At 38.6% G+C, this 16,180-nt stretch overlaps 1 protein-coding gene across 1 annotated transcript in view; it reads left to right on the forward strand.

Annotated features, from left to right (window-relative positions):
- Nucleotides 1-16,180, forward strand: part of LOC109110544 (dmX-like protein 2) — a 78,970-nt gene that overhangs the window by 44,301 nt on the left and 18,489 nt on the right. The window contains 10 exon segments of the mRNA XM_042774962.1: nt 1,446-1,615; nt 2,716-2,813; nt 2,964-3,129; nt 4,103-4,367; nt 4,543-5,276; nt 6,383-6,673; nt 6,786-6,977; nt 7,075-7,151; nt 7,324-7,454; nt 10,358-10,606. Of these exon segments, the coding sequence (XP_042630896.1) occupies nt 1,446-1,615; nt 2,716-2,813; nt 2,964-3,129; nt 4,103-4,367; nt 4,543-5,276; nt 6,383-6,673; nt 6,786-6,977; nt 7,075-7,151; nt 7,324-7,454; nt 10,358-10,606 (2,373 nt within the window).

Here is a 16,180-nt window from a genome sequence, read left to right on the forward strand (position 1 = left end):
AGTGGCTGGATCGGTAAAGGGCAGAGAGCTCCAGTCCGACTCAGACGCCAGCAAGGTGGAGGTGGAGTACTGGTTTGGGCTGCTATCATCAAAGATGAGCTTGTGGGGCCTTTTCGGGTTGAGGATGGAGTCAAGCTCAACTCCCAGTCCTACTGCCAGTTTCTGGAAGACACCTTCTTCAAGCAGTGGTACAGGAAGAAGTCTGCATCCTTCAAGAAAAACATGATTTTCATGCAGGACAATGCTCTATCACACGCGTCCAAGTACTCCACAGCGTGGCTGGCAAGAAAGGGTCTAAAAGAAGAAAAAACTAATGACTTGGCCTCCTTGTTCACCTGATCTGAACCCCATAGAGAACCTGTGGTCCATCATGAAATGTGAGATTTACAAGGAGGGAAAACAGTACACCTCTCTGAACAGTGTCTGGGAGGCTGTGGTTGCTGCTGCACGCAATGTTGATGGTGAACCAGATCAAAACACTGACAGAATCCATGGATGGCAGGATTTTGAGTGTCCTTGCAAAGAAAGGTGGCTATATTGGTCACTGATTTGTTTTTTTGTTTTGTTTTTTTTTGAATGTCAGAAATGTATATTTGTGAATGTTGAGATGTTATATTGGTTTCACTGCTGAAAATAAATAATTGAAATGGGTATATATTTGTTTTTTGTTAAGTTGCCTAATAATTATGCACAGTAATAGTCATCTGCACACACAGATATCCTCCTAAAATAGCTACAACTAAAAACAAACTAAAAACTACTTCCAAAAATATTCAGCTTTGATATTAATGAGTTTTTGGAATCATTGAGAACATGGTTTGTTGTTCAATAATAAAATTATTCCTCAAAAAATACAACTTGCCTAATAATTCTGCACTCCCTGTATCTGACTGTGGATTGGTGGAGTCCAAGCTATTTAGAGATGGCTTTGTAACCTTTTCTAGCCTGATGAACAAAATCAACTCTTTTTCTGAGGTCCTCAGAGACCTCATTTGTTTGTGCCATGATAGACTTCCACAAACATGACCAAAACTATGATAGATCGCTGTTCTTTAAATAAAACCTGGCACACACTGACACCTGATAGTCATCTCACTGATTAAAAACACCTTTGAACAGATGGACTCTAATTTCACCTTCAAATTAACAGGTAATCCTAGAGATTCACATACTTTTGCCACTCACAGATATGTAATATTGGATAATTTTCCTGAATAAATAAATGACAAGGTATATATTTTCATCTCATTTGTTTGATTGGGTTCTCATTTTCAACTTTCAGGACTTGCATGAAAATCTGGTGTATTAAATGTTGACATCTAGATTGTTTTTATTTTTTTGCTTGCTTGTCCTAAATGCATTCACTTGTTATTAAGGATTGAAAGCTTCATGTATATCTCTGGTCTTGGTGTGAATCTGCTTTTATACTGTGTTTGTGTGTCCAGGTGTGTCCACATGTCACTTTGCATGGGCGTTCCACTCAGAAGCTGAGGAGGAGATGCTGAACATGATTCCTGCCATGCAGAGAGGAGATCCGCAGTGGTCTGAGCTCAGGGCTGTGGGCGCCGGTTGGTGGGTCAGAAACATAAATACACTGAGGCGGATGGTGGAGAAGGTGAGACCACTAAAACATACTTGCACACACATAGTGTTATTTACAAATAAGAAACCAGTAGTTTCCAATCCTGTTCCTCAAGGTCCCCCAACCATTCAAATTTTGGATATCTCTCAAATCAAGCACATCTGATTCTCACTCTCATTTGAATGTTTTGATTATTGATTATGTTTTTTATTTTTTTTTAAATGGGACAGCCATAATAATAATTATTATTTTTTTTTTTTTATTTATTTATTTTTATTTTTTTTGAAAGGATCATGGTTAAGAACCATTGCTATTAACCAGTAGTGATCATAAAGTCAATACTAGTCTAATTAATATTTTTGGCTGATAGGAATATCAGAAGGAGAATTTCACTAACCACTGTTTAATTATTTTGATTCCTGCCTTCAAAATATTTAAAGTCTGGTGACCTTTTTCAGTTTCTGTTTCACTTTCACTAAATTAAATTCATTTCTAATTCATAAATTTTTTACTTATGTGCAGTTCAGTTAATTTCAGTTAAGTTTAGTTTAAATTTAATTCAATTTCTAATCAGTGTCTGCTCCATTTCAAGTTCAGTTTCAGTTCGCTTTAATTCATTTAATTTCAGTTCATTTTAAATTTCAGTTGACTTTAATTCAGTTCAGTTTTGTTCATTGCATTTCTATACAGTTTTCACTTAAGTTGAAATGTAGTCTAATTTTAGTACCTTTTATTTATCTATTTTTTTTTTGTCCTTTTATTCAGTTAATATTAGACCCATTCACACCAAAGAGGGTAACAATATAGTTTTAAAAATCATTCTAAGTTTAAAAGAATTGCACCTGAATGATTGTTGGAATCACTGCCAGAATGATTTTATCCAGCTGATAAAGGATAAAATCAGTGACAGCCAATCAGAGTAAATCCTGATTTAAAGAGCTTGTGCATTAAAAGTGGCATTTAGATTAAACCAAAACTAGTCTTCCACTGGTGTAGATGCTAATATAATTATAATTATAGTTATCTTTATAGTTATCTTTCTTGGTGTAAACAGCTCTTTGAGTACATACTGTATGGCAATGGTGATATTACAGTTCATAAATAAAAACTACATCTCTGCCTCTTTGCATTAGGTAGCCAAAGCAGCATTTCAGAGGCATAGTGATCCGCTGGATGCAGCTCTATTCTATCTGGCCATGAAGAAGAAGGCTGTTCTCTGGGGTCTCTTTAGGTACTTCAAAACTCACGGACTCTTATTCATACAGACAGTGCTACCTTCATAAAGCTGCATCTCATATGCAGTGTGATATTCTCTTGATGCTGTGTTGCTGTGGTCCTGTGGGCTTTCTGCCTGTTTATTAATGTATTGATTTCTGTGTAGGTCTCAACATGATGAGAAGATGACCCAGTTTTTCAGCCATAACTTCAGTGAGGACCGCTGGAGGAAGGCGGCTTTAAAGAACGCCTTCTCCCTCCTGGGCAAACAGCGCTTTGAGCAGTCAGCTGCATTTTTCCTGCTCGCTGGCTCCCTGAAAGACGCCATTGAGGTCTGCACTGTCCTATTTTAACTGTGCTGAAATTCATTCCCAGAAGAATATAGAAAGTGTCTGTTGTTGATTTCCTAGATGTGGAGTCTGCAGAGTTTGGTTTGGTTTGGTCGTGACGTCATAGAGCGTGTGGTTGTCTATGAAGTGTGGAGTGTGATATAACAGCCATGAGCAGTTGAATTTAGTCTAAACATCACAGATAAACTCCCTTGATGGACATATGACAGCTGTAATTTACCTTGGGCTGGATGTCTGACAGCACACAGTCAAAACCACAGTGATAAGTGTTTCACTTTAAAACACAAGCTTTGTCGTAGTCTGTGATTGTCTCTGAAGAGCGCGAGCCCTCACACATCACGCTGTGTGAAATACAGACTGAAAAACATCCCACCACTGTATGGCCAGATGATGCGCAAACTACATTTCTCAGCTTGATAACCAGCTAGTTATACTAGTAAAGTTTTAATGAATGAAGATTGTAGTCAAGGGAAAGACTACTGCGGTAGCGTACAGAAGTCATACAGTAAGAACATGTGAGTCCGTTATATTAATGCTTGTATGAGTGTTTAGTTATTCTGAATGGATCTGTGTACTGTAGTAGATACATGCAGTCTAGGACTCGTCTAAAATGTAAACAACTGTTGACACATATGATTCAGATTTTTTTTCTTTCATGTGTGCTTTGGTGTGCATAAATGTATCAATTATGTGGTCTCTTATATCATTCGGTTCTTTGGTGTACTTTTGGAGTCTTTAAGTGTCCTTCTCTAAATTAATCTTGAAAAGAGCTTGTAGAAAAAAGAGATTTGTGAGAATCACCCTTTGGTCTTTTGATTTACTTTGCTGGATATAGTAAATGAATTGTGTGATTAATCACAGAAAAAGGGTGTGATTATCTGATTAAAAATTTAAATCTATTGACAGCCCTGTGACCGGTGTATGTTCTTGACAAGTTGGTCTGTCTCTCTGGTAGGTTTGTCTGGAGAAAATGGAGGACATCCAGCTTGCGATGATTGTTGCTCGTCTTCACGAGGCTGATTATGAGAGTTCCTCCACATGTCAGGGTATCCTGTATGAGAAGGTTCTCGGCTGCAACAGAGATGGAAGTGGCTTTTCCTGTACCAAACTGCACCCTGACCCATTCCTGAGGAGCATTGCGTACTGGATCATGAAGGACTACACCAGAGCCCTGGACACACTGCTGGAGCAGATTTACAAAGAGGATGATCAGAACCCTGGTAAAGAGTCACTGCATTACAGTAACCAGCTATATGATAGCTACCAATGAATGCTTAAAATATTAACAGCAGTAATCACAACATGCACCACTTATCATGTAACACCCATCAACTAGTGAGTTAATTTGTAACTAATAATTTTAGTAGCAGTTTAAAACGTTTCTCTTTTTTTCAGATGTTCTGGTGAAATCTTGCAATCCTGTCGTCTTTAGTTTCTATAACTACTTGCGCGCACACCCTCTGATTATTAGACGGCATTTTGCCAAGCCCGAAGCATCTGGGGTTGCAGTTGGTATAACATCAGAACGCAACTGCGCAGACGAAATAAACCTGATAGAGCGGAAACTCTTCTTCACCACCGCTAATGCTCACTTTAAGGTGGGCTGCCCACTTCTGGCCCTTGAGGTCTTATCCAAAATCCCTAAAGTCACTAAGAAAGCATCTTCTCTGAGTAAGGGCTCATCTGTGGCCAATGTCAGTGCCCCCCAGCCGCAGGAGAATGGAGGAAAGGCTTCAGATTTCGCCTGGGGAACAGAGTCCTCTGCCGGGTTGGACTGGAGTCAACCAATGGTTAAAATGGAGGATGAGGGTCTACAGTTGGATTGGGGTTATGATAAAGAAGAAGATGAGGACGAAGAGGGTGGGCTGACCATGAAGAAACCAGAGGTGGAGGATGAGGATGCCAAAAAGCCATCCAAATCAGCAGCTGTGCAGCGTGAAGACTCAAAGGGTGAGTCAGAGGTGGATGTGATCGCCGAACAGCTGAAGTTCCGAGCCTGTTTGAAGATCCTCATGACGGAGCTGCGGACGCTGGCAACAGGATATGAGGTGGATGGTGGCAAACTGCGATTTCAGCTAAACTGGCTGGAGAAGGAAATCGAGGCCATGCACTACATCTGCAATTATAAGGTATATGCTCACCATCACGTTGCATTGATTTCGATCTCAGAATGAACCTTGATTAGGATTTTGATAAACCACTTTACTATATGCTGTACTATATAAGGACGACTATATGCCGTGAGATGGTCAATCTCAGTGCATTGTATATCATAATATTTAAAAATGTACATGAAATTAAAATTCACTCTGTATATTTTCTAAATTAATGTCATAGATCTTGTTTTGAATCTATGCATATGTTTCATTTTGACTTAATGTTTATTGAAAAAATAATAACTGCACCTTCCAGTAAAAATGAGTCTCTGGTGACTCTGGTGTACCAAAAGTCAAGGAAACTGAATTGATTAGAAGTACAATAAAGGGGTCATATGACGTTGCTAAAGAGAACATTATTTTGTGTATTTGGTGTAATGCATTGTGTTAATGCGGTTTAAGGTTAAAAACGTGACGATTTTTACAAAGCTCATTGTTCTAAAAAAGCAAGGTATACGCTGATTGGCCAGTTATCCAGTGCGTTGTGATTGGCCGAATGCCTCAAGCGTGTGTGACGGAAATGTTACGCCCCTACCACACTGTGATGGCCCAAACAGAGTAGTTTCGCTTTCACAACAAAACACACACAGTGTCTCCACAACATGGCATCGGTTGCAACAGTGAGAATAAAAGTTACGCCTTCTTTCTTTGCGTGAACATTTGGGCGGCATTATGCAAATCTTCCTGCATTGTGACGTAGACGTGGGGGCGTGTTAGAATGAGCCGTTTTAGGAGGCCGTGGTTGACTATTAACTTTTATAAAGAAAATCTCTTTGGATTTGAGACTTTAGTCTTTGCAACTTTATAGATCATCTTTATGCACCAAGAGCTTGTAACACTCCAAAGAGAAAGGAAAAATCTAAATCGCATCATATGACCACTTTAAAATGATTGCAAAATCCTTGATGCTGATTAGTTGTATATTTCCAGCAAAATATTATCCAACACTTACTAAACATATACTATATTGGCCATTCCTGATCTGTTCTGGATATTCTGTGTGTGTGTGTGTGTGTGTGTGTGTGTGTGTGTGTGTGTGTGTGTGTGTGTGTGTGTGTGTGTGTGTGTGTGTATTTCAGTTTGAGGGGAAAGCTGCCGCAGGTCAGCTGGAGAAATGGGGAGATGATGCATCTCTGGACCTGGAAGACTCACAGATCCGTGGTGAAGCAGGTGCATACGAACGTCATCAGATGGAGCGACGGCGTCTGCAGGCCAAGCAGCTACATGCAGAGCGAAGGAAATCCTGGCTGAGAGAGAATCAGGCTCTGCTCAGAGTCTTCCTCAGTTACTGCAGTCTACACGGAGCCAAGGGTGGAGGAGTGACTTCTGTCAGAATGGAGCTACTCTTTCTGCTGCAGGAATCACAACAAGTGCGTCCTCACATGATGGTTCAACGTGTTGATTGATTTATGTTCTGCTCTCATGCAAGCGGTTGGTTGGTTGAGTGCGTTCTAACGTTATTTGTTGGTTGTGTGTCCTCAGGAAATGACAGTGAAGCAGCTTCAATCACCACTCCCCCTCCCCACTACTCTGCCACTGCTGTCGGCCAGCATCGCCCCCACCAAGACTGTCATCGCCAACCCTGTCCTGCATCTCAGAAACCACATACATGATATCCTCTACACCATTGTCCAGATGGAGGCTCCACCTCACCCAGACGTTCTGGACGACCGGGTGAAAAATGCACCGACTCCCTCACACGTAGAAAGATTGTATGAAGACTTGTGTGTGTGTGTGTGTGCTTCTGCTAATATGTGCATGTGTATTTCAGGTGAATGCTTTACACACACTCGCTGCTTCTCTATCAGCGTGTATCTACCAATCGCTGTGTGACAGCCACAGCTACAGGTACAAACATGCCACTACTGATGATTGTTCATCTTAAAATGCTTCTTAAGGTGTTGTAGCTGCTTAGATTGTCTGACTACTGTGAACAGCATACCATTCTGTTAATTCTTACACACATATACACACAGTCACTGACTCATACCCACCTGTTCTTGTGTTTGTGTGTGTTTAGTAGTCAGTCGGAGACCAATCAGTTCACAGGGATGGTCTATCAGGGGCTGTTACTGAGCGACAGGCGTAGACTTCGCACTGAGAGCATTGAGGAACATGCAACGCCCACCTCTGCCCCTGCACAGTGGCCAGGTAACACACATTAGATCAGTCTCAAAGGAACACATGCAGGGAAATAGCACATTCAGACTCATCCTGGTACTTGGAGAGGAAAGTTCCATCTGCAAAGACCCAATTTGGTTCCTTTATTACTAAAGTCCCTGATGGTGAAAAATAATATTAACCAGTAATGTGGAATAGGCAAATAATCCTGTTTCATTATATGGAAGTTAAAGGATAATGATGGATGTAGGGATGCTCATATTGACCGTTTAACCGTTAACCGAAAGTAAAAATTTTGACCGATTAATACTATCAGTTAAACGGTTTAAAACGTTTTTTTAAGGTTCTTTTTTTTAGTTTGCTGCATGGTTTAAAAATAAAATAGCCTACTATATAGCTTAGCCTATATTTATTAACTCACGGAGAGCGTCGGCACGCGCAACCACACACGTGACACATGCCTGCAGAATTTTTTTTTTTTTTCCGAGCAAGGGAAGCAGAATGAAGCGAGCGAAAAGAAGCACTGTGTGGGATCATTTTAACAGAAAGGGCGACGAAGTTACCTGTAAATTATGTGGCGCCGTATTAAAATACAGCAGTAGCACAAGTACGATGCAGTACCATTTACGAAGCAAACACCTTAAAGCTTCGAGTGATGAAGGGCAACAAACTTTGCCCTCCATGTTATCAGGGAGAAGATGCGATGAACGGCGATCTGAGGAGATAATGCAGAGAATCTGTTCAATGGTAATTTTTGCACAAACGGAGAAAGAAGCCGCAAAAGCAAAAGCGCACTTATTGAAATGTGTGCTGCTTTGGAAAAGCGCTTCCCGAAGCTGGCAACTCTAGCGAGACGTTACCTGTGTATTCCCGGTACATCTGTCCCATCGGAGAGGGTGTTTTCTGCCGCGGGTCTAATTGTCAACAGGCTGCGCTCCAGACTGACCCCACATCACGTTGATATGTTGCTTTTTTTAAATAAAAATTAGACAAGGTGTTGAGGTAGGGCTGCTATTTTTATTTAACGAAAAATCTTAGTCTAACGAAAAAAAAATGCCGGTTTTTGAAAGCTTCGTTCAAACGGATTCAGTGTTTTCTTTTTGTCATCTTAATTTGTTAATTATTTAAGTTTAAAAAATATATTTAGTGTAGGCCTATTTTGTTTTTTATTTGTATTATTTTATTCTATTTTTCTCTCACTGTCAGAAATGCTGCAGGTGCGTGGAAATTTAAACTGAATGCAGGTTCTGTTGTTGATCTGTTCTGTATGCTGCTGTTTGCACTTTGCACGTTAAAATAAACCCTTTGTTAAAAAAAAAAAAATGTTTATATTTTTTTAAAGGGTCACAGATACGCGTCAATTTTATTTGTATTTAATGCCAATTCAATATTATAATCTTATCAGTTAACGGTTAATAATCGATTAACGAGCGGCGGTTGTCGGTCGGGAAAATTAATCGAAATGAGCATCCCTAGATGGATGGATGGATGGATGGATGGATGGAAGGAAGATCGGTCAGAAAGATCACAAAAGACTGGACAAAGGGACAGATTTCAAGTTTCAAGTGGCACTGTATATATATATATATATATATATATATATATATACATATACACACTGTATATCTATATCTATCTATCTATATATATATATATATATATATATTCTATCATATATATATATATATATATATATATATATATATATATATATATACAGTGCCACTTGAAAGTTTGTGAACCGCTTGCAGAATCTGTAAGAATGAGTAATTTTAACAAAATAAGCGATCATACAAAATGCATGTTATTTTTTTTATTTAGTGCTGTCCTGAGTAAGATATTTTACATAAAATATGTTTACATTTAGTCCACAAGACAAAAAAAATGAAATTATTAAAATAACCCTATTCAAAAGTTTGAGGACCCATAATACTGTTTTTTGTTTTGTAATGGTTGTTCACGAGTCCCTTGTTGTTCTGAATAGTTAAACTGAGCACTGTTCTTCACAAAAATCCTCCATGTCCTGCAGAATCTTGAGTTTGCCAGCATCTTGTACATATTTTAAACCTTTCCAGCAGTGACTGTATGATTTTGAGATCCATCTTTTCACAGTGAGGACAATTGAGGGGCTTAAACACAACTATTAAAAAAGGTTCAAACATTCACTGATGCTCCTGAAGGAAAAACAATTCATTAAGAGCCGGGGGGTGAAAACTTTGGATTTTAAGATCAAGGTAAATTGTACTTAATTTGTTTTCCGGGAAACATGCAAGTATCTTCTGTTGCCTCTGAAGGGCAGTACTAAATGAAAAAATATATATATTTCTACAAAATAAGAAAAATGCGGACATCTTCATCCTGTTCAAAAGTTTTCAACCCCTGGCTCTTAATGCAAAGTGTTTGCTTCTGGAGTATCAGTAAATAGGGCTTTTCGCACCGCTTTAGTTCCAGAACTGAATGTACAGTACTAATGTACTGGAACGATTTTCCACGAACTATTTCCCAGTACCATTTAAAGGGTTGCATTCACACCTAGAGAGTGTGTACTAGGACGTGATGTAAGCCGGTCAACAGCGATGTCATTTGTGTGTGGCGTTCTACAACGATTGATGAAAGGATTAATGGATGGATGGATGGATGGACGGAGAGGTAAACGGAGGAGAAATTGGATGGATTGATAAAAAGATAGATGGATGTAGTAACAGATGGATGGATGAATAGATGGAGAGAAACTGGATGGATGAACAGATAAGGAGAGGATGGATGGGTTGACATGGACGGATGCATTGAGGAACAGACTGATATAGGACAGAATGAATTAATAAAAGATACGTTGGATTGATGAATGGATGGATAGACTGATAGTAGAGAGGAAGAATTTATAGAAGATATGATTGGATGGAGGCTCATTGATTATGTTTTCTCTGTCTCAGGTGTGTCGTCTCTGATCAGTCTGCTGGCGTGTGCTCAGGGTGATGATCAAATTCGTCTGAACGTCATGTTGTGTGAGGCAGTGGTGGCTGTGTATCTAAGTCTGCTGATTCACGGTCTTGGCACACATTCTGGAAATGAGCTCTTCCGGCTGGCTGCTCATCCACTCAACAACCGCATGTGGGCAGCCGTGTTTGGGGGTGGAGCCAAACTTATTGTCAGACCCAAGCGGCCACCTGAAATCACTCCAGGTGAGTCTTCTGCCTTGCCAGAGGAGTTTGTTGATGTTGCAACCTGGAAACAAAGTCCACAATATGTACTTAACGGCCTTTGTCAGAAGTTTAGTAGCATTTTTTATATTTTTAAGTTAAGAGTTTTACAGTTATGTATGTTCATTTAAGTGCTGTTTTTGCTTCCATGTATTTTTTTAAACGTCATAAATGGTCTCTGGGGTCTCAGTTCATAATCAGATTTCCTCTCCTGTCAGCTGGTCTCAAGGCAGCAGGGTCAGAGGGTGTAAAGGTCACAGATTCTGACCCACCGACCTTGACTGTCAATCAAGTACCACCTTGGACCGAGGCTGGTAAACACAGTAACATTACCATGGAAACAGCACAGCCAGAGAGCTGTGAGTAAGAGCTCAGAGGCAGTTCCTCCACACAGCAACAGGAAATGAGATAGGAATGATGGACTTCTAGTGTTAATATATAATGATAAAAATTACTTAAGAATTTATTCATCTTAGTTAATGTTAATTTCAACATTTACTAATATATTATCAAAATCAACAATTTTATCTGTATTAGTGGTGTACGATATTACGACTTTTAATTGTGAATGATTAAAATGTCTCCACAATCCACATTCTATCAGTTGCAGTTCTGGCATTTCCGTCTCAATGTACTGTACAGCGCGACATACACTCACATAAAATGTTAACATAGCGGTAGAGTTACACTCACAGGACACTGGACTTGTTCGCAATCACAAAAGTATATTATTTGCATGTGCTTTAAAGCCTTGCTGGTTAAACCTTTCATTTGCGTGCTGTTCTGACATGAACTTTTTCAGAGAGCATGCACCTGAACCTCGTGCACACAAAAAGCCTGTTACTGGACTTCATTATCTTTCATTTCTGATTGTGCTAATACTGTCAAAAACGTACTAGGTTTACATATAAACACAGCTGCTTATAACTAAAGTGAAAGTAAACAGTTGAGAGAAAAACAGATGCATGCTTGTATATTATATGTGTGCAGATTTTAAAAATGACTAATAGTACTAAACATGCTGCCCCTTGTCATTAAAGGGATAGTTCACCCAAAAATTTCAATCCTGTCATTATTTACTCACTCTCATGTTGTCCCAGACCTGTATTTTTTATTTTGTGTGCTGAACTCAAAAGAAGATATTTTGAAGAATGTAGGTAATCAAACAATCTAACTGTTTGGTTACCCACACTCTTTAAAATAACTTTTATGTTGAACAGAAGAAACTCATTCAGGTTTATAAAAACTTGAGAGTGAGTAAATAATAACAGAATTGACATTTTTAAACTGTCCCTTTAATGTCAATAAAATTAAACACAAAGAGAAAACTCACTCACTGCTCTTGACTGAGGCACTTTAATACAGTTATTTTAATAAGCATAAATGGATTATTTATACAGTGAAATGTATATAGTATTTATTTTTATAGTTTTTCATTCAATTTCTTGTTATTTTTAATAACAAAAATAAAATGATGACATATTTAATCTTTGGCCTAAATGTCTGACATTCTTTTTTTTATTTTACACCTTGTAAGGCTTTGTTTTTAAAGTAGTGAAATTAGTTTAGCTGTACAACTTTCAAAATAGTTAAACCAACTTGATAAAATCTTGAACTGTGATTTTCCTGAAAGAAATCTTGATATGGTATTTTTGCCATATCACCCACCCCTAATCTGTATCATTGTGTCATTTAATGGAACTGAGCTAACATTACCTAACAATGAACAGTTGTACTTTTATTAGCTAAAATTAACAATTAACACATAACTAACAATGAACAATACATGTATTATATTTATTAATGTTAGTTAATGGATAAACTAATGTTAACTAATGGGACCTTATTAGAGTTACCCATATATTCTAGTTGGCGGGACGTGTGTGTCATTCCCTGTTTGTGTGTGGAGAGGTGCTGCATGCGTTTGCAGTGACGTTTGTTCTTTATGTATTATATTTCATTCTTTGTTACTTTGTGTGTGTGTGTGTGTTTTCGTCAAGCCTTTGTTTTCATATTATGCTTTTGTGTCTCACTTTCATCTCATCATCTCATGTGTGTTTGTGTTCGTGTGTGTGTGTGTGTGTGTGTGTGTGTGTGTGTGTGTGTGTGTGTGTGTGTGTGTTTGTGTGTGACCATCACAGCCAGTGTGGAGTCAAACAGGCAGATAGAGCTCCAGTCTAAGAACACACCAGGTACACACACTCCCTCCACTTTTCTCTCCGTTCAGCCTTTTAAATCTGTTCACCTGCTTTTAAAGGAGTAGTTCACTTCCAGAATGAAAATTGTCATCATTTACTCACCCTCCACTTGTTCCAAACCTGTATGAGTTTCTTTCTTCTATTGAACACAAAAGAAGATATTTTGAAAAATGTTAGTATCCGAACAGTTGATGGGCACCATTTTCATTCTGTCAGTGAAGTACTCCTTTAACTTTAGTCTAGATGTAGGTGCGTATCTGTGTGTGTGTGTGTGTGTGTGTGTGTGTGTGTGTGTGTGTGTGTGTGAGAGAGAGAGAGAGAGAGAGAGAGAGAGAGAGAGAGAGCTGACCTCCCCTCTGCGTGTAGAGATGCAGTGAGTGCCTCAGGCTCAGGTGCTCACCAGCTGTCTGAGGTCAACATTCAGAGTTTGTTCTGTTCTCTTTCTGTCTGAACTGATGAGACCTTTATAATGGAACCAATTTGATTATGCTTGCTTTATTGAAGGGCAAAACAGGGTTTCCTGTGCTCTTTCAAAATAAAAGGTGCTGTTTCAAGTCCTAATAAATTGGCTCACTGTCTGCTGCATACATTAGTATTTATTAGTATTATTAGTTTTTTTTTTGTTTGTTTTTGTTTTTTACTGAAACACTGAAATCAAAATTAGCCATAAGTGAAAATAGTTTATTCAATATACTAACTTTTCTTTTGCTGACTAACAAGCTATGAATATTGAATGGCTTTCCTGGGGTAAATGTAACATTACATGAAATTGTTTACAAGTTGTTTGATGATTAAGTGATTATATGAGATGATGTATAACTTTCAGTAAGTTGTAATATTTACTTCAGCATACCTTCTGATGTTAATTCATGTTTATTTCTTGCCATATATATTAGTAAAGAGGAAGAGATTATGGGTTTATGTGCGCTCTGTGCTACTGCTTGAAGCTGCCTCCACAGCGATCTGCCATGTTACGCTAAAAAATGAGTCAAACTGACATTTACCATTTTGTAACTCTTTCGGTTAGTTGCCAACATTTAAAGTTTTTTATTTTGATTTTTTCACCTAATATTTACTTTATTTTTTTTAGCTTTATTTCAGTTACCCAAGTCCTTCTAAATGGATTAATGTTGTAAAGTGTAGAAAAGCAGTCCTTTAATTGTCTGTAAATCTAAAATCTAGTGTTTCTAAACATAGTTAAATTGGAAAGTGCTTCTGCTCACATAAAAGGACCACAATCATAAAACAATGTAAAATAACCTAGTGATTAAGATTTTGTTTTCATACTTGTCGGCTCTTGGCATTTTGTCAAGGTGTTCTCTAGCAGCGCTCAAAAGAGGAGATCATTTGATCATCAACAAAGTAAATTAAACTGTCTGTTTCCCTATCAGCTGTTGGTTTCAGAGTACCCCTCCACACACACACACACACACACACACATACTGTACTTCACACTGTCAGACTCTTACTGCAGGAATTTCTCTTTGAACATAACTCCTGAAGGATGATGGTTTGATGTGGTTTTTCTTTTCAGATCTGTCCTCCCTTACATGGGAGATAAACATTCCACACTTTTAGAATCAAAACATGCTTCAAATGCTATTGAGACAAACTTCAGCTTAAAAGAAAACACATCAACACAGAGATATAAAGAACAGATGAGATACTAGACTTCATTTTGTAAGCTACATTTTGGAAGCTGTTTGAAAATAAAAGCTAGGTATCTCGCAACAAAACACCCACAATCATAATTATGGAACAAAAACTGGTTATTTTTCAAAAAATGTGAAAATAGTGGAATCAGCTAAAGGGTTAGTTCACCCAAAAATGAAAATTGGGCTGCGTTTTACTCATCCCAGAGGCATCCTAGGTGTATATGACTTCCTTCTTTCAGATGAATCCAGTCAGAGTTATATTAAAAATAGTCTGATCTTTCAAGCTCTATCATTGCAGTCCAAAAGACCTGAAATAAAAAGCGCCATTCCATAAAAAAAAAGTGTCTCACACAGCTGAGTCAACAAAGTGTCAACAAAGGCCTCCTGTAGTAAATCGATGCGTTTTTGTAAGAAAAATATCCATATTCAAAACGTATTAACTTGAATCTAGCTTGCGCTCACTGTTGCAAATGGAAGCAGTTCCAGGGGAATTACGTATGAGGTCAGCTTTGCACATGCTCCGCTCAGAAGTGACGGACATGGAAATGCAGGGGAGAGATCAAAACAAAACAACGGTCACTAATTAGAAGTACAAAACGAGGATTTGTAAAGAAGAATGTCTGAGGATTTTGATATAAGCCAAGAGGAGACTGGTTTTCCTTTACTAAAGTAAGGAAACTTTGCTTCTTTTGATCCTGTAAACAAACGTTGGTTTTCACGAGACTCACTGGCGTATGCGCAACGCTGACCCCATACGTCATGCTCCCAGAACTGCTTCTGTGTACAGCTGTTGGCACAAGCTAGAATAAATGATCATTACGTTTTGAATATGGATATTTTTCTTACAAAAAATGCATCGAATCACTACAGGACGCCTTTGTTCACCCAACCCCAGCCCCCCCACCCCCCCCTGCGTGCGAAAGTCATATACACCTAGGATGCCTCGGGGGTGAGTAAAACACAGCCTAATTTTCATTTTTGGGTGAACTAACCCTTTATGTTTTCATAATGTGATATCAGTGTTCCACAAATAGGTTCTCGAACATCTGTGCTTTCACAAATAAATGAATGAATCAATCAAAAAGATGTGTAAATCACTCCCAAACTCAGCAGCAAACCACCAGCTTCACTAACTGAACCTCATTTTATTTCTTTCACAACTGTTGATGTGTTTTGTTTTCTTGACAGTTTGCTGTGTCTTGTGTATGTGTTTGAGCAGTTTGGTATCATGCCGCACTCTCTGTAAGGTCATGGGCGCCGTCTCAGCTTTATTACCTATGAACCAGCTGCACAACCTACTGTGAAGCTCTATCAAGGGATGAACCGCCTGTTTACAGTACAGTGGGGAACATATTTATTTGATCCCTTGCTGATTTTGTAAGTTTGCCCACTTGCAAAGAAATGAAGGGTCTGTAATTTTTATGGTAGGTTTAATTTAATGGATAGACACAGAATATCAACCAAAAAAAATCCAGGGAAAAAAAAAACACATTATATAAAGCAGTGGTTCTCAACCACATTCCTGGAGGACCCCCAACACTGCACATTTTGCATGTGTCCTTTGTCTGACACACCCATTTCAAGTCTGTGAGTCTCTACTAATGAGCAGGTCACCTGAATCAGGTGTGTTTGATTAAGGAGACATGCAAAATGTGCAGTGTTGTGGGTCCTCCAGGAATGTGTTTGAGAACCACTGATATAAA

The sequence above is a fragment of the Cyprinus carpio genome, chromosome A18 (genome assembly GCF_018340385.1).
Source record: "Cyprinus carpio isolate SPL01 chromosome A18, ASM1834038v1, whole genome shotgun sequence".
Lineage (NCBI taxonomy): Eukaryota > Metazoa > Chordata > Actinopteri > Cypriniformes > Cyprinidae > Cyprinus > Cyprinus carpio.